General features: G+C 39.0%; 1 protein-coding gene across 1 annotated transcript; it reads left to right on the top strand.

Moving 5' to 3' along the window:
- Window positions 1-4,169: 4,169 nt before the first annotated feature.
- pkmb (pyruvate kinase M1/2b) lies at window positions 4,170-20,644 on the top strand. Its single transcript, XM_063002583.1, has 11 exons — window positions 4,170-4,199; window positions 9,871-10,049; window positions 10,240-10,331; window positions 12,028-12,159; window positions 14,605-14,791; window positions 15,046-15,316; window positions 15,409-15,559; window positions 15,651-15,803; window positions 17,818-17,984; window positions 19,478-19,659; window positions 20,426-20,644. Exons 2-11 carry the CDS (start codon window positions 9,899-9,901, stop codon window positions 20,530-20,532), a joined length of 1,593 nt encoding a protein of 530 aa, XP_062858653.1. The 5' UTR covers window positions 4,170-4,199; window positions 9,871-9,898; the 3' UTR covers window positions 20,533-20,644.
- Window positions 20,645-21,012: the final 368 nt, after the last annotated feature.

Consider the following 21,012-nt stretch of genomic DNA (forward strand, 5'->3'; position numbering starts at 1 on the left):
AAGTTCATTATTTTCCATAATGTAATGATAAAAATTAAACTTTCATATATTTTAGATTCATTGCACACCAACTGAAATATTTCAGGTCTTTTATTGTTTTAATACTGATGATTTTGGCATACAGCTCATGAAAACCCAAAATTCCTATCTCAAAAAATTAGCATATTTCATCCGACCAATAAAAGAAAAGTGTTTTTAATACAAAAAAAGTCAACCTTCAAATAATTATGTTCAGTTATGCACTCAATACTTGGTCGGGAATCCTTTTGCAGAAATGACTGCTTCAATGCGGCGTGGCATGGAGGCAATCAGCCTGTGGCACTGCTGAGGTGTTATGGAGGCCCAGGATGCTTCGATAGCGGCCTTAAGCTCATCCAGAGTGTTGGGTCTTGTGTCTCTCAACTTTCTCTTCACAATATTCCACAGATTCTCTATGGGGTTCAGGTCAGGAGAGTTGGCAGGCCAATTGAGCACAGTAATACCATGGTCAGTAAACCATTCACCAGTGGTTTTGGCACTGTGAGCAGGTGCCAGGTCGTGCTGAAAAATGAAATCTTCATCTCCATAAAGCTTTTCAGCAGATGGAAGCATGAAGTGCTCCAAAATCTCCTGATAGCTAGCTGCATTGACCCTGCCCTTGATAAAACACAGTGGACCAACACCAGCAGCTGACATGGCACCCCAGACCATCACTGACTGTGGGTACTTGACACTGGACTTCAGGCATTTTGGCATTTCCTTCTCCCCAGTCTTCCTCCAGACTCTGGCACCTTGATTTCCGAATGACATGCAAAATTTGCTTTCATCCGAAAACAGTACTTTGGACCACTGAGCAACAGTCCAGTGCTGCTGTTTCTGGTTCAAAAGTGGCTTGACCTGGGGAATGCGGCACCTGTAGCCCATTTCCTGCACACGCCTGTGCACGGTGGCTCTGGATGTTTCTACTCCAGACTCAGTCCACTGCTTCCGCAGGTCCCCCAAGGTCTGGAATCGGCCCTTCTCCACAATCTTCCTCAGGGTCCGGTCACCTCTTCTCGTTGTGCAGCGTTTTCTGCCACACTTTTTCCTTCCCACAGACTTCCCACTGAGGTGCCTTGATACAGCACTCTGGGAACAGCCTATTCGTTCAGAAATTTATTTCTGTGTCTTACCCTCTTGCTTGAGGGTGTCAATGATGGCCTTCTGGACAGCAGTCAGGTCGGCAGTCTTACCCATGATTGCAGTTTTGAGTAATGAACCAGGCTGGGAGTTTTTAAAAGCCTCAGGAATCTTTTGCAGGTGTTTAGAGTTAATTCATTGATTCAGATGATTAGGTTAATAGCTCGTTTAGAGAACCTTTTCATGATATGCTAATTTTTTGAGATAGGAATTTTGGGTTTTCATGAGCTGTATGCCAAAATCATCAGTATTAAAACAATAAAAGACCTGAAATATTTCAGTTGGTGTGCAATGAATCTAAAATATATGAAAGTTTAATTTTTATCATTACATAAAAAAATAATGAACTTTATCACAATATGCTAATTTTTTGAGAAGGACCTGTATATTACTTCCACACAAATTAGAGCAGAAGGTGTTCAAACTTTTCTTGTTGGAGACCAGATGGAGTAAAAAATACACAAACACGGGTCACAGACTCTTTTGTAATAAAACAAATAAAAAATACAATAGACCTACCTAAATACTAACAATTACACTTCTTTTTTATTAAGTCATTATTTTTGACAGAGTTGACAGTGAGACCAAAATTTTGCCACTCACTAGTTTATAATCCTAATGGGAATTTTGTTATATAGGGTGGGCCATTTATATGGATACACCTAAATAAAATGGGAATGGTTGGTGATATTAACTTCCTGTTTGTGGCACATTAGTATATGGGAGGGGGAAAACTTTTCAAGATGGGTGGTGACCATGGCGGCCATTTTGAAGTCGGCCATTTTGGATCCAACTTTAGTTTTTTCAATGGGAAGAGGGTCATGTGACACATCAAACTTATTGAGAATTTCACAAGAAAAACAATGGTGTGCTTGGTTTTAACGTAACTTTATTCTTTCATGAGTTATTTACAAGCTTCTCTTTGTTTACAGCCATTGACATGTCGCAGAGGTTAACACGTGAGGAGCGGATAGAAATTGTGTTGATGTCTGGTGAACGCAGTACCCGGGTCATTGCAGCAGATTTCAATGCAAGACACCCTACGAGACCACCCATCTCCCATGCTACAGTTAGCAAACTGCTTGCCAAGTTTCGTGAAACTGGTTCAGTGTTGGATTTGCCAAAATGTGGACGCATGAAAACTGTCACTAATGAAGAAACATCAGTGGCTGTTTATTAAAATGTTTGTTATTTTTAAGTAGTGCTCTAAGTAAGAAATAGGCGTTATTTGAGACGGGGCCGATAGAGTCTTCACTTAAAGCCATATCCAGTAGTTGGAGACATCACGTTATAAATAATAAAAACACTATAGTCAAAAGTATGTCACTCTTAATTATTACATTTAGGCGTTTCACCCAGACCTGCTGCTAAATCAATGAATACGAATTACGTAGAAATTATAAGCTTTCAAAATTGTGACAACAGTTTAGGGAATACTCTTTTCTGTTTCAACATGACTGTCCCCCTATGTGCAAAGTGAGGTCCATGAAGAGAAATTTCTTGTGAAGGAACTACACAGAGCAGGGGTGTCCAATCCTTTCTTGTTGGGGACCAGATGGAGTAAAAATATACAATATAGAATATCAATATACAATATATACAATATTTAAAATATACAAATTTATTAGACCTACCTGATTACTAACAATTACACTTTTTTATTTGAGAATTATCTTTGACAGTGTTATGTAAACTAAAATTTTGCCAATTTTACTCACTAGTTCATAATCCTTATGGGAATATTATTATGCTTCATTTAATTAAACGTACTTGTTGGCCTAGTTATTAATCACAGGTTAGAACAGGTTATATGTATATCTGCAGACCATCAACAGCAACTCCAAACGTTTGATGAGTGCTTGCAGGCAGAATTGCACTTGCAAATAGAATTTAAGTTCTTAGGATATTTGCACAGTGAATGTATATACATATACAATACTGTGCAAATATCTTAGGCCATTATTACATTTGTTGTTTTAGCAATAGTATAAAAACAGTAAAACATTTTCTTTGCAGAGGGGAAACAGGGTAAAAAAGCTAAGATATGCCAAAGCTTACAATACTGGAATGAAAATTAATGGAACAAATATTACGAAGTGACAAATCCAAGATTAAAATTTTGGGTCCAATCATTGACAATAAATGAGAAGAAGAGTTGGAGAGATGGAAGAATGAGTGCTTGTGGCCTTCAGTGAAACATGGTGGAGGGTCTGTCCTTATTTGGGGCTGCATTTTTGCCAGGGACAAAAGGTGATATTGTCTGAATACATGGAATCATGAATGCTGAAAAGTACAGATACGTTTTATTTCATTATGCCTTCCTTTTGGAAAGTGGCTAATTGGGAACAGTTTTATTTTTCATCATGATAATGATTCCAAACACACTGCCAATGCAGTGAAATCATATATGGAGTAAAAAAAAACAGCTGTTAAAACATTGACAGTCAGTGTCATACAGTCTCTGAGAGAGTCAGACAGAGTTCAGACCTGAATAGTATAGAGATAATATGGAAACACCTGGACAGAAATAAATAAAGGGCAGCCTAAGTCTAAAGAAGCCATTTTGTTCTGATATTTGTGTTGTTTTGATTGTGTACATATTTCTTTTATTTTCTGTTTGTATTTTAATAAAGAGTCTAAATAATAAATGTGGTTGGTCAAAAAACTTATAAACTTATATATACACAAACAAATGTATATAGAAACAAATTTTAAGAGATAAAAACTGATTTACAGTAAAGCAAATGCTTAAAAATGATAAATAACCTATACATGATTAAAAAAAAAAAGAAAATCAGAGAGGACAGTATCAGTCAGTCGGTAAAAAATATATCACATTATAATAGAGAAAATTAAAGAATAATAAACATTCGAATGCTGAACTACTAGATAGAGGGCAAACGACATCGATGTGATTCGGCGCTGCTACGGAGGGATACTTCGAGGTTTTCCAGGAAGTAGTGCCGGTTATTTGGAGGTATAATTTAGCGGCGTGCCCTTGAACATGCCACACAACTCGGTGTGACCGGCCAGCGGCTACGGTAGGTTAGAGCGCACTCACTAATATTTATTCCTCATCCATGTAACTCATTGTGGTATCTACACTAAACCAAAAAAAAGTTTATGCTGCATTGCAATTTGGGATTAGTTCGGTGTGTTATTCTTGAAATTGCTGCACATTAGTCGACGTACTTCTTTATTATTATTATTATTATTAACAACAATAAAAGGTCACAACAATAATAAACACAGTAATCTATAATAATACAACATTATTGTTTTTATTACTTGTATGTAACATTAATAAAACGTTTGTAACGTTGCTGTTTTAAATTATTACTTGACCATTCATTATTAATTAGTTATTATTGTAATATCTACATTTTTATGAATATTATTTTAACAACGGGATATCACTTTAAATTATGTAATTTTTATGTCTCTAGTACAATTAAAAAAGAATAATTGGATTTTATTCCTAGCTCGTGTAATTAATACTGTTGTCTAAAAATATTTTCTAGAGGGCCTCAGATTTTACTATTTAAATTTATCTCCAGCTTTCCTATCTTAGAGAATGACATGGTGTAAACTTCAAAGTTGGCACATGTTGTTCAGAAACACCTTTAAATGGGGTGTGGCAATGCCAAGGAGCCTAAGGGGGTGCTGCAGCAACACCGGAATATGCTTAGCTACTCTGCATCACCCCCAGAAATTCAGGTAAAATTGGCCTTTTTTGCTAACTAAATTGTAATTAAAACAATATAAATAACCAGCTAACTAGTTAATAAGATAAATATCACAGCTACTGCTGTGTGATGTTAGCTAAGGCAACTACGTATGACTATGCTTCAGAAGCTGGGTACCATAGCAAACATTGTTAAACAAATGTAAAAATTTGTTTGTGTGTAAATAAGACCTTTTTTGTGTTAGACATACAATCTATGTATATGTCATCTGAATAAGACATTATACTATGGACAGATTTTGTTTTAAGTATGGAGTTAACTTTAGGATATTAGATCAGTAACCAAATACACATACAGTAAAGTCAGAATCTATGCTTGTATGTAATAACATTTCTCATTAAGCAACAAACACAGTTTCTATGGTAGTAATAGGTTTATTTAATTATCATACATCAAACAGACTGGATTCATACTCTGCAAAGTCATTTTATTCAGTTTCTTTTCTTTCCACCCAGTAATATGTATGCATGTTCTTTTTATTTACTTTACCACAATATATATATATATATATATATATATATATATATATATATATATATATATATATATACTGTATATATACAGGGTATCACAAAAGTGAGTACACCCCTCACATCTCTGCAAATATTTCATTATATCTTTTCATGGGACAACACTATAGACATGAAACTTGGATATAACTTAGAGTAGTCAGTGTACAGCTTGTATAGCAGTGTAGATTTACTGTCTTCTGAAAATAACTCAACACACAGCCATTAATGTCTAAATGGCTGGCAACATAAGTGAGTACACCCCACAGTGAACATGTCCAAATTGTGCCCAAATGTGTCGTTGTCCCTCCCTGGTGTCATGTGTCAAGGTCCCAGGTGTAAATGGGGAGCAGGGCTGTTAAATTTGGTGTTTTGGGTACAATTCTCTCATACTGGCCACTGGATATTCAACATGGCACCTCATGGCAAAGAACTCTCTGAGGATGTGAGAAATAGAATTGTTGCTCTCCACAAAGATAGCCTGGGCTATAAGAAGATTGCTAACACCCTGAAACTGAGCTACAGCATGGTGGCCAAGGTCATACAGCGGTTTTCCAGGACAGGTTCCACTCGGAAAAGGCTTCGCCAGGGTCGACCAAAGAAGTTGAGTCCACGTGTTCGGCGTCATATCCAGAGGTCGGCTTTAAAAAATAGACACATGAGTGCTGCCAGCATTGCTGCAGAGGTTGAAGACGTGGGAGGTCAGCCTGTCAGTGCTCAGACCATACGCCGCACACTGCATCAACTCGGTCTGCATGGTCGTCATCCCAGAAGGAAGCTGACGCACAAGAAAGCCCGCAAACAGTTTGCTGAAGACAAGCAGTCCAAGAACATGGATTACTGGAATGCCCTGTGGTCTGACGAGAACAAGATAAACTTGTTTGGCTCAGATGGTGTCCAGCATGTGTGGCGGCGCCCTGGTGAGAAGTACCAAGACAACTGTATCTTGCCTACAGTCAAGCATGGTGGTAGTAGCATCATGGTCTTGGGCTGCATGAGTGTTGCTGGCACTGGGGAGCTGCAGTTCATTGAGGGAAACATGAATTCCAACATGTACTGTGACATTCTGAAACAGAGCATGATCCCCTCCCTTCGAAAACTGGGCCTCATGGCAGTTTTCCAACAGGATAACGACCCCAAACACAACCTCAAAGATGACAACTGCCTTGCTGAGGAAGCTGAAGGTAAAGGTGATGGACTAAACCCAATTGAGCACTTGTGGCACATCCTCAAGTGGAAGGTGGAGGAGTTCAAGGTGTCTAACATCCACCAGCTCCGTGATGTCATCATGGAGGAGTGGAAGAGGATTCCAGTAGCAACCTGTGCAGCTCTGGTGAATTCCATGCCCAGGAGGGTTAAGGCAGTGCTGGATAATAATGGTGGTCACACAAAATATTGACACTTTGGGCACAATTTGGACATGTTCACTGTGGGGTGTACTCACTTATGTTGCCAGCCATTTAGACATTAATGGCTGTGTGTTGAGTTATTTTCAGAAGACAGTAAATGTACACTGCTATACAAGTTGTACACTGACTACTCTAACTTATATCCAAGTTTTATTTCTATAGTGTTGTCCCATGAAAAGATATAATAAAATATTTGCAGAAATGTGAGGGGTGTACTCACTTTTGTGATACACTGTATATATATTTATATACAGGTCCTTCTCAAAAAATTAGCATATTGTGATAAAGTTCATTATTTTCCATAATGTAATGATAAAAATTAAACTTTCATATATTTTAGATTCATTGCACAGCAACTGAAATATTTCAGGTCTTTTATTGTTTTAATACTGATGATTTTGGCATACAGCTCATGAAAACCCAAAATTCCTATCTCAAAAAATTAGCATATCATGAAAAGGTTCTCTAAACGAGCTATTAACCTAATCATCTGAATCAACGAATTAACTCTAAACACCTGCAAAAGATTCCTGAGGCTTTTAAAAACTCCCAGCCTGGTTCATTACTCAAAACTGCAATCATGGGTAAGACTGCCGACCTGACTGCTGTCCAGAAGGCCATCATTGACACCCTCAAGCAAGAGGGTAAGACACAGAAAGAAATTTCTGAACGAATAGGCTGTTCCCAGAGTGCTGTATCAAGGCACCTCAGTGGGAAGTCTGTGGGAAGGAAAAAGTGTGGCAGAAAACGCTGCACAACGAGAAGAGGTGACCGGACCCTGAGGAAGATTGTGGAGAAGGGCCGATTCCAGACCTTGGGGGACCTGCGGAAGCAGTGGACTGAGTCTGGAGTAGAAACATCCAGAGCCACCGTGCACAGGCGTGTGCAGGAAATGGGTTACAGGTGCCGCATTCCCCAGGTCAAGCCACTTTTGAACCAGAAACAGCGGCAGAAGCGCCTGACCTGGGCTACAGAGAAGCAGCACTGGACTGTTGCTCAGTGATCCAAAGTACTGTTTTCGGAAATCAAGGTGCCAGAGTCTGGAGGAAGACTGGGGAGAAGGAAATGCCAAAATGCCTAAAGTCCAGTGTCAAGTACCCACAGTCAGTGATGGTCTGGGGTGCCATGTCAGCTGCTGGTGTTGGTCCACTGTGTTTTATCAAGGGCAGGGTCAATGCAGCTAGCTATCAGGAGATTTTGGAGCACTTCATGCTTCCATCTGCTGAAAAGCTTTATGGAGATGAAGATTTCATTTTTCAGCACGACCTGGCACCTGCTCACAGTGCCAAAACCACTGGTGAATGGTTTACTGACCATGGTATTACTGTGCTCAATTGGCCTGCCAACTCTCCTGACCTGAACCCCATAGAGAATCTGTGGGATATTGTGAAGAGAAAGTTGAGAGACACAAGACCCAACACTCTGGATGAGCTTAAGGCTGCTATCGAAGCATCCTGGGCCTCCATAACACCTCAGCAGTGCCACAGGCTGATTGCCTCCATGCCACGCCGCATTGAAGCAGTCATTTCTGCAAAAGGATTCCCGACCAAGTATTGAGTGCATAACTGAACATAATTATTTGAAGGTTGACTTTTTTTGTATTAAAAACACTTTTCTTTTATTGGTCGGATGAAATATGCTAATTTTTTGAGATAGGAATTTTGGGTTTTCATGAGCTGTATGCCAAAATCATCAGTATTAAAACAATAAAAGACCTGAAATATTTCAGTTGGTGTGCAATGAATGTAAAATATATGAAAGTTTAATTTTTATCATTACATTATGGAAAATAATGAACTTTATCACAATATGCTAATTTTTTGAGAAGGACCTGTATATATATATTAGGATCTTTCCTCAGGATATGATTGTATTAAGGGCATTCTGACTGTTGTTTAAAAATGTGCTGTGATTTAATAAAAATCTGTTTAAATGTATAAATGTATACACACATAGTGGGGGGTGACATATAAGAAACATTAAGTGCCAGTGACAGGTAATTTACACAGGATCTTGAATGCTCAAAGTGCAGAAGAGGCAATTTGATCTCACTGTATTATGATATTTTTAGCATACCAAATGCTGCAGACTTTCCTACAACATTGGTTATGAGCTTGCCTGGCTGTACTATACCAAATCTTGCAAAGTAACTGGTCATGTTTTCAAAATAATGAATTTTTATGCTTTGCTTCATTTAATTCTAGGGATTTGACAGGTGCTTTTATTAAAAGTGACTTACAATTCAGAATAGAGACTATCCAAGCAACTGAGGTTGAGGTCATTGCACAAAGGCTTAACAGTGGCATTTCTATATTTGTGGGGCTTGAACCCTTAACCTAAACAGTACAGACATTTAAATGCCAAGATACTCTTTTTATAGTTTTCAAATTTGCATAGTTTTTTTTTTTTATGTAATAAAATATATGAACTGATCTGATGTCCAACTGATATTTGATATTGATATTTGAAACGCCTCTGGAGTGTTGTGAGAAGGAATGACAACATTACAAAGTGGTAAATGCTTTGACATCTCAACTTTTTTGGAATGTATTGCAGGCCTGAAATGCAGGAATGGATTGATATTAACAGATAAAATAAAGTTGACCAGACAAAACTTGAAATATCTTGGGTGCATACTGTCTGCAAAATAAATGTAAGAAACAAATGCATGTTGGCGTATTAACCTGTTTCGGTAGGAAAGTTGCCTCAGGTAAAACTTTTCCTCATTTCTGTCATCTTGCAACAAAAAAGCCCATTGATGGATAGACTTTAGTAAAATGTAATGTGCTAAGTTTAACAGGGAGCTCACTAACCAGACGACACCAGAGTGACATGGTTTTGCATACATATATGTTTGTTTATTAGGATTCATCAGTCCAAGTTCAATGTCAAACATAATCGAGGGCAATTTTGTATCTTCAGTTCACCTAACCTGCATGTCTTTGGACTGTGCAAGGAAACTGGAGCTCCCAGAGGAAACCCACAAAGAGGGACAGCATACATATTCAGGCAAACTGATTAGGTTTATCTTTTTCTTTTCTCTTGCAGGACGTGTTCAGCAGACACTGCTCAAATCATGTCAAAGTCTAAAGATATGGGCTCTTCCACTATCCACAGTCAGCAGCTTCATGCTGCTATGGCTGATACCTTGCTGGAGCACATGTGCCTGCTGAACATCGACTCCGAGCCCACAGTGTCTCGCAACACTGGCATCATCTGTACAATTGGTAAGCCAAATCCTTACACTAGACTACACATTATCTTAAATCACCTGTTGCACTTATTACTCTACAATCTGTAATAGAATTTCTCATATTGCATGATGCATAGTTGTTACCTGTACACAGTGGTGTTGTATTCAGCACTGGATTCATATTTAATTTACATGTTTAATGTTTTTATTCAAAACTTTTTTAGGGCCCGCTTCTTGCTCAGTGGAAAAGCTAAAGGAAATGATCAAGGCTGGCATGAACATTGCACGTTTGAACTTTTCACATGGAACTCATGAGGTAAATGCCCTCAGTGAATATTTATTCATTATGTTTCATAATGGTGAAGGAACGGAGCATTGGGATCACCAGTTTAAATAGAATACACTGTTGATGCATATGGGTTAAAGATTAAACAAAAGTACATCCATAAATGCATTGCATTAAAACAAAGTACACAAACATTAATATTCTTGAATTGACACACTTTTAATCTGGGTTGACACCATTCCTCAGAAAGTCCCAGAATCAAAAACATGTATTCAGACCAATTGTGAACACTGTAAGATTTAGGATTGGTATTGTATTGCTGACCTTTTGATTTAAAAGCCATGACTTTTGACTTGTCTAAACTGCATATGATTGCTGTAAGTCTGGCATCACAGCTTCATGTGATACGTTTGATATTTCAGTTAAAGGTCCCTGAAAGGTCGGGAACATGCATTATAAGAATAAAACAAATTCATAGCTTGTCATTTCCTTCCTTTCCCTGTCATTGATAAATGAATGATTGCTTGAAGGTTTTATTTAGACGTACACATTTTGTTTTATTTTATTTAGATAACTGAACATGCATCTCATCTGGAAGACTCACAGTTAACACACTTTGTAGTGTTAGAGACAGCAGTGTAGCTAATTATAGCACACGAAATATGATCTGAGCAGCCACACACTGTATATATATCTTAGCAATCTCTGTCTCAACCTGAAATCTAATATGGTGCACATTAGATACTAGGCTGAAGCTAGTCTAGCCTACTGGTCAGATATATACTAGAGAATTTGGACAGATGCTACAATAAACACATGGAAAAAACTGTAACTATGAGCATAGTGATATTGCATAAACATTTAATAAGCAGGTGAATTGGTAAGAGGTGAGAGAATTGTGATTGTGTATAAAAGAAAAGGAAAACATTATTCATATGTTGGCCAGAAGTCAGAATTGACTTGATGGCACATAATAATAATAATAATACCATTGATGCGAAGACAGTGTGATTTTAAAGAGACGTGTGCTGCCATCAAGGTGACGTCTTTTCCAGGGAGGTCCATAGTTATTTTAGCAAGACAATGCCAGGCCTCATTTTGCACACACTACAACAGTGTGGCTGACCTACAGCACACACTACAACAGGACTGACCTGCTGGCAGTCAGATGTTTCTTTTGGTTAGCTTTGTATTTTTTGCCACACTCCCATAAATGTTTCTTTTCTTTTCCTTAAGATGGAACTTTATACATGATGGATAACATAGATTTTTTACTGATCTCATTTATTCATGAAACTGTATTGATCAGAGACTCAGTCTACTGTTGTGGCAGTCTTAAATTTCTTTTGTATTATTTTACTTTGCATTTTATTTTAATGGTCTCTCGGGTGGCACGGTGGCTTAGTGGGTAGCCTCACAGCAAGAAGGTCCTGGGTTTGATCCCAAAGTGGGGCGGTCCTGGTCCTTTCTGTGTGGAGTTGCATGTTCTCCACGTGTCTGCGTGGGTTTCCTTCGGGAGCTCCGGTTTCCTCCCACAGTCCAAAAACATGCAAGTGAGGTGAATTGGAGATACAAAATTGTCCATGACTGTGTTTGACATTAAACTTATGAACTGATGAATCTTGTGTAATGAATAATTACCATTTCTGTCATGAATGTAACCAAAGTGTGTAAAACATGATGTTAAAATCATAATAAATAATGGTCCCTCTTTAATGCTTTTTAGTACCATGCTGACACAGTCAAGAATGTGCGTGAAGCCACTGAGAGCTTTGGACCTGGGAGCCTTGAATATAGACCTGTGGCTATTGCACTGGACACCAAAGGCCCTGAAATTAGAACTGGACTCATCAAGGGTGTAAGCATTTTCTCTATCCTATAAACTGTCAATCATTTGGTTTTATAGTTTTTACCAGTACTCATTATACTGTCCGGGATGTTTTTTATACTAATAATATTTTACACATCATCTGATATATGCTTTTATAATGGCCAATCAACTTAAAACTGAGCTGAGTTTTGCAGCATGGTGGTGCAGCTAGGTAGAATGGATGCCTCTATGGGTGACTTTGTGGGTCCCCCATAGGAACAGTTTTCTTATATGTCCCAAATACTGTACATGCTAATACAGATTGGCTACTCTGTATTTTCACTTAGTGTCTGAGTACATAAGTAACTGAATGGTGCCCTAGAATGGATTGGCACCCTGCCATGGTGTACCTCCCACCATACATTGATTTTTAACTGGAGAACTGGTTTCATCACCAAAAACATGAATGATATAACCTTACATGAATAAAATACTCCTGGCATGATAAATCACCTGGCATGGTAAAATGAACCAGCATAACTATGCTTCGAAAATGGCAATATACAGTGTATCACAAAAGTGAGTACACCCCTCACATTTCTGCAGATATTTAAGTATATCTTTTCATGGGACAACACTGACACAATGAAAAGTAGTCTGTGTGCAGCTTATATAACAGTGTAAATTTATTCTTCCCTCAAAATAACTCAATATACAGCCATTAATGTCTAAACCACCGGCAACAAAAGTGAGTACACCCCTTAGTGAAAGTTCCTGAAGTGTCAATATTTTGTGTGGCCACCATTATTTCCCAGAACTGCCTTAACTCTCCTGGGCATGGAGTTTACCAGAGCTTCACAGGTTGCCACTGGAATGCTTTTCCACTCCTCCATGATGACATCACGGAGCTGGCGGATATTCGAGACTTTGCGCTCCTCCACCTTCCGCTTGAGGATGCCCCAAAGATGTTCTATTGGGTTTAGGTCTGGAGACATGCTTGGCCAGTCCATCACCTTTACCCTCAGCCTCTTCAATAAAGCAGTGGTCGTCTTAGAGGTGTGTTTGGGGTCATTATCATGCTGGAACACTGCCCTGCGACCCAGTTTCCGGAGGGAGGGGATCATGCTCTGCTTCAGTATTTCACAGTACATATTGGAGTTCATGTGTCCCTCAATGAAATGTAACTCCCCAACACCTGCTGCACTCATGCAGCCCCAGACCATGGCATTCCCACCACCATGCTTGACTGTAGGCATGACACACTTATCTTTGTACTCCTCACCTGATTGCCGCCACACATGCTTAAGACCATCTGAACCAAACAAATTAATCTTGGTCTCATCAGACCATAGGACATGGTTCCAGTAATCCATGTCCTTTGTTGACATGTCTTCAGCAAACTGTTTGGGGGCTTTCTTGTGTAGAGACTTCAGAAGAGGCTTCCTTCTGGGGTGACAGCCATGCAGACCAATTTGATGTAGTGTGCGGCGTATGGTCTGAGCACTGACAGGCTGACCCCCCACCTTTTCAATCTCTGCAGCAATGCTGACAGCACTCCTGCACCTATCTTTCAAAGACAGCAGTTGGATGTGACGCTGAGCACGTGCACTCAGCTTCTTTGGACGACCAACGCGAGGTCTGTTCTGAGTGGACCCTGCTCTTTTAAAACGCTGGATGATCTTGGCCACTGTGCTGCAGCTCAGTTTCAGGGTGTTGGCAATCTTCTTGTAGCCTTGGCCATCTTCATGTAGCGCAACAATTCGTCTTTTAAGATCCTCAGAGAGTTCTTTGCCATGAGGTGCCATGTTGGAACTTTCAGTGACCAGTATGAAAGAGTGTGAGAGCTGTACTACTAAATTGAACACACCTGCTCCCTATGCACACCTGAGACCTAGTAACACTAACGAGTCACATGACATTTTGGAGGAAAAATGACAAGCAGTGCTCAATTTGGACATTTAGGGGTGTAGTCTCTTAGGGGTGTACTCACTTTTGTTGCCAGTGGTTTAGACATTAATGGCTGTATATTGAGTTATTTTGAGGGAAGAATAAATTTACACTGTTATATAAGCTGCACACAGACTACTTTTCATTGTGTCAAAGTGTCATTTTGTCAGTGTTGTCCCATGAAAAGATATACTTAAATATCTGCAGAAATGTGAGGGGTGTACTCACTTTTGTGATACACTGTATGTGGAAGGCATACTGACCACAAATGCCACTTTATGTCTTTTGTCCTTTCTTTTTAAAAGCACCAAGGGGGTCAGCATTTGGTTTGGGTGTACCTAGTTAGCCCCAGCTGCCAAAGTTGTCAAGCTCCCCCAGATTTATATTCTTTTTTTCAAAAGTACTTATGTGTTTTTTGCCTGTGATTGTTTTTGATACATGCAAATTATTTCAAAGTATCAAATTATAAAATAGTGTGCTATGTCATGCATTTATTTTTCTATGGCTGTAAAATGTGATCACAGTGACCCTAATGCTATTTCTTAGAGTGGCACTGAGGAGATACAGCTTAACAAGGGTGAAAAAATTAAGCTTACACTGGACGACGCATTCAAAGACAACTGTGATGAGAAAACCCTGTGGCTTGATTACAAGAACATCACCAAGGTGGTTCAGCAAGGCATGAAGGTCTATGTTGATGATGGTCTCATTTCCCTAAAAGTCATAGAGATTGGTAGGTATTAGCAAACAGAATCTAGCTTAAGAATTTAATGCTTTTTACAGTAATGTTTTAGTAAGCTTTTTGATTAAAAACCACCAGAGCTTGATTTTTTACTTGGTCATTGTGACCAAAGAATTCCTTAACAATCTGTATTTTTTTTTTGGTGGCAGATTGTTTTCAGACCACACATCATGTATATTTAGTGTAATTGTTCAGAATTTATTATTTTGTTTAATTTCTAAAATTTCCTGTGACCTTTGATTTAGGTGGTGACTTCTTAATCTGTGAGATTGAGAATGGAGGCATGTTGGGCAGCAAGAAAGGTGTGAACCTTCCCGGCGCTAAAACAGACCTGCCTGCCGTGTCCGAGAAGGACATTCAAGATCTGCTGTTTGGTGTGGAGCAGGGTGTGGACATGGTGTTTGCCTCCTTCATTCGTAAGGCTGCTGATGTTCATGCTGTCAGGAAAGTTCTGGGAGAAAAGGGCAAGAACATCTTGATCATCAGCAAGTTGGAGAACCATGAGGGAGTGTGCAAGTAAGGGTGCATCTAGTAATGTTGTTTTACTTAAATCATGTCAGATTTCATGAATTTGAGTAAGCTATTTTGTCCGCTCTTTAATTGGACAGTTTTGATGAGATTCTTGAGGCCAGTGATGGTATCATGGTTGCCCGTGGAGACATGGGTATCGAGATCCCCACAGAGAAAGTATTCTTGGCTCAGAAGATGATGATTGCCCGCAGCAACAGAATTGGCAAACCCATCACTTGTGCCACTCAGGTAATAAAATGCGAACTTGCTAGGTTGCAGTCAAGTAAAAATATGATTTAATGAAGATTAATGACCATAAATGACTAGTTGCGTTCTGCAGATGTTGGAGAGCATGATTAAGAAACCACGTCCTACTCGTGCTGAAAGCAGCGACGTTGCCAATGCTGTACTGGATGGTGCTGACTGTATCATGCTGAGTGGTGAGACGGCTAAGGGAGACTACCCGGTTGAGTCTGTGCTGACTCAGCACAAGGTAAGAGCGATGGTAACCCACTTCCCCAGGCTGGCAATAAATTGTATCTTGATCAGTGTACTAATAGCAAGCATGTTTAAGAACAGTCTCTATAAAATTGTATTTGTAAGAAAACAGATCTGATTCATTAGCTTTACCTTCTTTTTTCCAAGTGTCAATTAAATCTTAGACTGGTAGAATAAGACAGTGGAGTGACACTAAGTTGAGATTTATAATACAAGTGATATGCTACAGTAAATTCTTTACTACAGTGGTATTCAAACTGTAAGACAATCTACCCTTGAAAGATTTGGGGGAATTGCTGGATAGAATAAGCAGTTAAAATTTTCAACCAAAGCACCTAGTGACCTGAGTTTGGCTCTTATCTCTGGTTATGCCTGTGTTGAATTGCTTATGTGTGAATTAATGCATGTGTGTAGAGCTTTGTGATGTATTGGCATCCTCTCCATGGTATAGCCCTGCCTTGCAACCAGTCCGGATAACACCAGCCACCGTGACCCTGATCGGAATTTAGTGAAAAGTAAACATAAATGATTTTTAATAATAAAAGTACACATTTTATACACACAGACAACTTTATGAAAAATTGTTTAGCACCTTTATTTTTTCATTTATTAGAGAACAAATCGTAGGTGGCATATTTGTTCAGTGGGTAGTGTTTGCCCTGGCTTATACCCACCTCAGGTTACACATTATATGGAGTTTGTCATGTATCTGTATGGATTTGCCTTTAATGTTTTTTTTTCCACCACCCAAAACATGTCATTAGTCTTATTGGCCCTTGGTGCAAGGCGTTTAAATGAGTGAGTGCATTTCTTCTTTTCCCAGGGTTTCTAAGATAAACATAAGACCCAGTGTGCCCTAACCAGAAGACATCTGTGTAATTTGTGCCATATAATATTGTTGTTTTTAGATTTTGTCTAGTTAGGGGATAATAATGTTGGAGAGCAGTTCAGGAATAATAGGGTGCTTTAAGAACATGGAGGCACTGTCAAAAAGTTGGAATGTTACCTGTTTAGCATGTGTGTTTGTATAACATATTATTTGAGAAAGTGTCATAATGCTATTGCCAGTTTAAAGTGTTCACTAACTGCTGTAAGTCCTTTAACGTTTTACTCTGTGTCTGTTCTCTCCCCGCCCATGTCTTGTGCTTTTATCAGTGTGTTTTACTCTCCTCTGTGGAATATGCATAAGGATTGCCTGTTGTGGTGACAATGATGTCGCATTCATTCTCCAACAACTACACTCACAGGTTTATTATTTAACATGTTTAAACATAAGAATCTTGGTGATATATCTGCATGCATTGCTGAAGTAGATATTCATTAAATACCCAGCATGACATTGCACTGCATTTTAAATTCTGATTAAACTTTTAAAGCTGTGTAATCATTTATTTATTCTACTTTATACACCGACCAGGCATTCATATTATGATCACTGACAGGTGAAGTGAATAACACTGGTGCCGTACCTGTTAGTGGGTGGGATATATTAGGCAGCAAGTGAACATTTTATCCTCAAAGTTGATGTGTTAGAAGCAGGAAAAATGATTTGAGCCAGTTTGACAAGGGCCAAATTGTGATGGCTAGACGACTGGGTCAGAGAATCTCCAACACTGCAGCTCTTGTGAAGTGTTCCCGTTCTGCAGTGGTCATTATCTATCAAAAGTGGTCCAAGGAAGGAACAGTGGTAAACCGGTGACAGGGTCATGGGCGACCAAGGCTCACTGATGCACGTGGGGAGCGAAGGCTGACCCGTGTGGTCCGATCCAACAGACGAGCTGCTGTAGCTCAAATTGCTGAAGAAGTTAATTCTGGTTCTGATAGAAAGCTGTCAGAATACACAGTGCATTTGGCAGCAAACGAGGGACCAACACAATATTAAGAAGGTGGTCATAATGTTATGCCTTATCGGTGTAATATTCATAACTAATATTACTGTTCTACCACCATTATTAAGTACTGTTTAAATCTAATTTATCCTTCTTCCTGGCTTCTGTGTGGGGATTTAGATTGCCCGTGAGGCTGAAGCAGCCATGTTCCATAGGCAGGTGTTTGAAGAGTTGCGTCGCACCTCACACTTGACTCGTGATCCCTGTGAGTCTGTGGCCATCGGAGCTGTGGAAGCTTCATTCAAGTGCCTTGCCAGCGCTATAATTGTTCTCACCAAATCTGGAAGGTATAAACAAGTATAGCAAACCACTAACAAATGACTAACAAGGTTTATCCTCATTGCCACTGCATAAAGGTGATTCACAGGGGGCAGGGCATGACTCTCTTTGTATGTGATATGGCTCTCTGTGGGAATCCAGCGCTGACAGATGATGAGGTGGTCGGCAACTGTGTGCTTTGGGAGGGGGGATCTTATGGGTGTGGGGGAGATTCAAGCAGCAGAGGAATTGCAGTCAGGAATCAGAAATGACAAGATTGAAAGAGAAAGGGGGAAATGCTAAAAGAATAGAGGGAGAAACTCAACAATTGTCTATTATTAAATTAATTTTACGTTTGCTAGTCTGCCCTTAGGCCTGTGGGTTGCACAAAATACTGTAGACAGTTTATGTAAAGACCAATACCTAGACATATTACCATGTATACTGTAACCAACTGTATAATTACTATACATAGCATTACATTTACTTGTTATCTTGTTTTCATGTACTGAATGTGACTTTCAGACACACACATGTGCACACACACACACATTATCCCTGAGCTATTTAATGCCAAAGTGAAATATGCTCCCTTGTGCTAACCCTGACCTTTGCTAGCTTGATCTCTGACATTTTGCAGGCTAAATTAAACTTTGCAATCAGCTACAGCAGTACAGCCAAGACAATCATTTACAGCCCTAAATCAGAAAAAGTTGGGACAGTATGGTAAATTTAAATAAAATAAACATTTTTTTTACATTTACTTTCATTTCATTGCAGATAGTTTGACCACAAGATATTTAAGTTTTGTCTGGTTAACCTCACTTTATTTGTTAATACAAATCCATTATATTATTTTAGGTGACAACACATTTTAAACAAAGTTGGGACAGGGGCAAGTTAGGGCAGGTGATGTCAACAGGGTGATTGTAATCATGACCTGGTACAAAACCAGTATCCACAAAAGGCTACGTATTTAAGAAACTGGAGATCCTATTCCCATCGTTGTTTGTCAACAAATGCGTAAGAAAATTATTAAAATGTTTAAAAACAATGTTCCTCTAAGAAAGATTGTAAGGGATTTGCATATTTTTCCCTCTACAGTACATAATATTATTAAACGATTTAAGGAATTTTAAGGAATATCAGTTTATAAAGGGTAAGGGCACAAGCTGAACTCTCGCAATCTCTGATCCGTCAGACGGCACTGCATCAAGAACAATCATTCATCAGTAGCTGATATAACCACATGGGCAAGGGATTGCTTTGTCAATTTCAATATGCAGTTACATATATTTATATAAAATACAATCAAAATGTTTATCAGTTACACAAACAAACTGAATCATTTGACATTTTAACTGTTCTTAAGATTTATACTTTTAATGAATTACTTTGCCGGATCTTAGATGATGCTGACACCCTAATAGGAGCTGATTTACTAATTTAACTTTAGCTTTTACTGTTGTCTTTTTGGCATTTATTTCTAAAAGCTTTTTCTCTCCTTTACTCAACTTTTTAGGTCTGCTCATCTGCTGTCCAGATACAGGCCCCGTTCCGTTATCTTGGCTGTAACCCGTAATGAACAGACAGCCCGTCAATGCCATCTGTACCGTTCCATCTACCCCATCCTTTACAACAAGCCTGCCAATGATGTGTGGGCTGAGGATGTAGACCTACGTGTCAGCTTTGCTCTGGAGATGGGTAAATGCGTATTATCTCTATAAAGTATTTTTTGCACATCTGAATGGAGCTGTAGCATTAATCCAACCTCACTATGCAGTCCAAATACACAATATGGACAAAAGTATTGGGACACTTTTTATAATTTTTAAATTCATGTGTTTCAAGAGGTAGCACTCCTGGGTTTGATTCCCAGCTGAATGGCCCAGGTCCTCTCTGTGTGGAATTTGCATGTTCTCCCCGTGTCTGTGTGGGTTTCCTCCAGGAGCTCCGGTTTCCTCTTACAGTCCAAAACATGCAGTCAGGTTAACTGGAGCTACTAAAATTGACCTGGGTGTGAGAGTGTGTTTGCCCTGTGATCGACTGCCGGCCTGCCTGGGGCGGTTCCTACCTTTCACCTGATAAATTGTACCCACCGCAACCCTGAACAGGATAAAGCAGTGGTAAAACAGATAGTGAATGAATGTATGATTGAATAAATATTGTTCCTGTCAGTGTAAGTTTCTCTTAGCAGTTACCCTTTCACCCTATACAAACAGACCAGTAGTTGGATTTGCTACTGTAAATAGCTGTATGAGTAGAAGTATGTGAGTGAATAAGCGAGAATAATTTATGTTAAATCATGGTAATAAATCACATTAATTTGCTATAAATTGGTCAAAATGATAAGAAATCATGTTTAATGAGAGGACAGTAACCAGACAGTAAGCATACAGTGCTTAATATTCCTCTGTTGTTGCTGACCATAACTTATAAGCACCTACTAATTAAAGCTTACTTTTTTCAGGCAAAACCAAGAAGTTCTTCAAGTCTGGAGATGTAGTGATTGTGGTCACTGGCTGGCGCCCTGGTTCTGGCTACACCAATACCATGCGTGTTGTCCTGGTGCCTTGAGCTGCACAAATCAGAACTGTACCATTCCCCTCATAAGCCCAGGCGACATGCGTTCTTTCTTTCTAGTAGCAATTTTGTTTATTGTTACAAATAAAGCCTCATGTGTCTAAAAGATTCTTTTGGTTTTTACTTGGCTTCCCAGCAACTACAAAGAGGTATTAAAGCATTTTTTTCTCATTTTTAGACTTTTCTCCCCACCTTTACGTGGTAAATTGTGTTGTGTAGTGTAATACTGAGCAACACACACAGCTTTACATAGTATAATGTGGTAAGAGACCTTTAAAATCATGATACACCCCAATCTTGCTTTCATGTAGTATTTTTCATTTCTCTTCTCTTTGCACATCAACCACGGGCCCAACCATCAAACTAATAAACACTCAAAATGTGTGTTTTTCTTGGTTGCTTGAAATAAGCAGTTAAGGTCACATTTTGCATTTTGGTTTATTAAAAATATCTAGAAATAATTTCTTTGCATTT

This window comes from Trichomycterus rosablanca, chromosome 1 (genome assembly GCF_030014385.1).
Source record: "Trichomycterus rosablanca isolate fTriRos1 chromosome 1, fTriRos1.hap1, whole genome shotgun sequence".
In the NCBI taxonomy this organism is placed as follows: domain Eukaryota; kingdom Metazoa; phylum Chordata; class Actinopteri; order Siluriformes; family Trichomycteridae; genus Trichomycterus; species Trichomycterus rosablanca.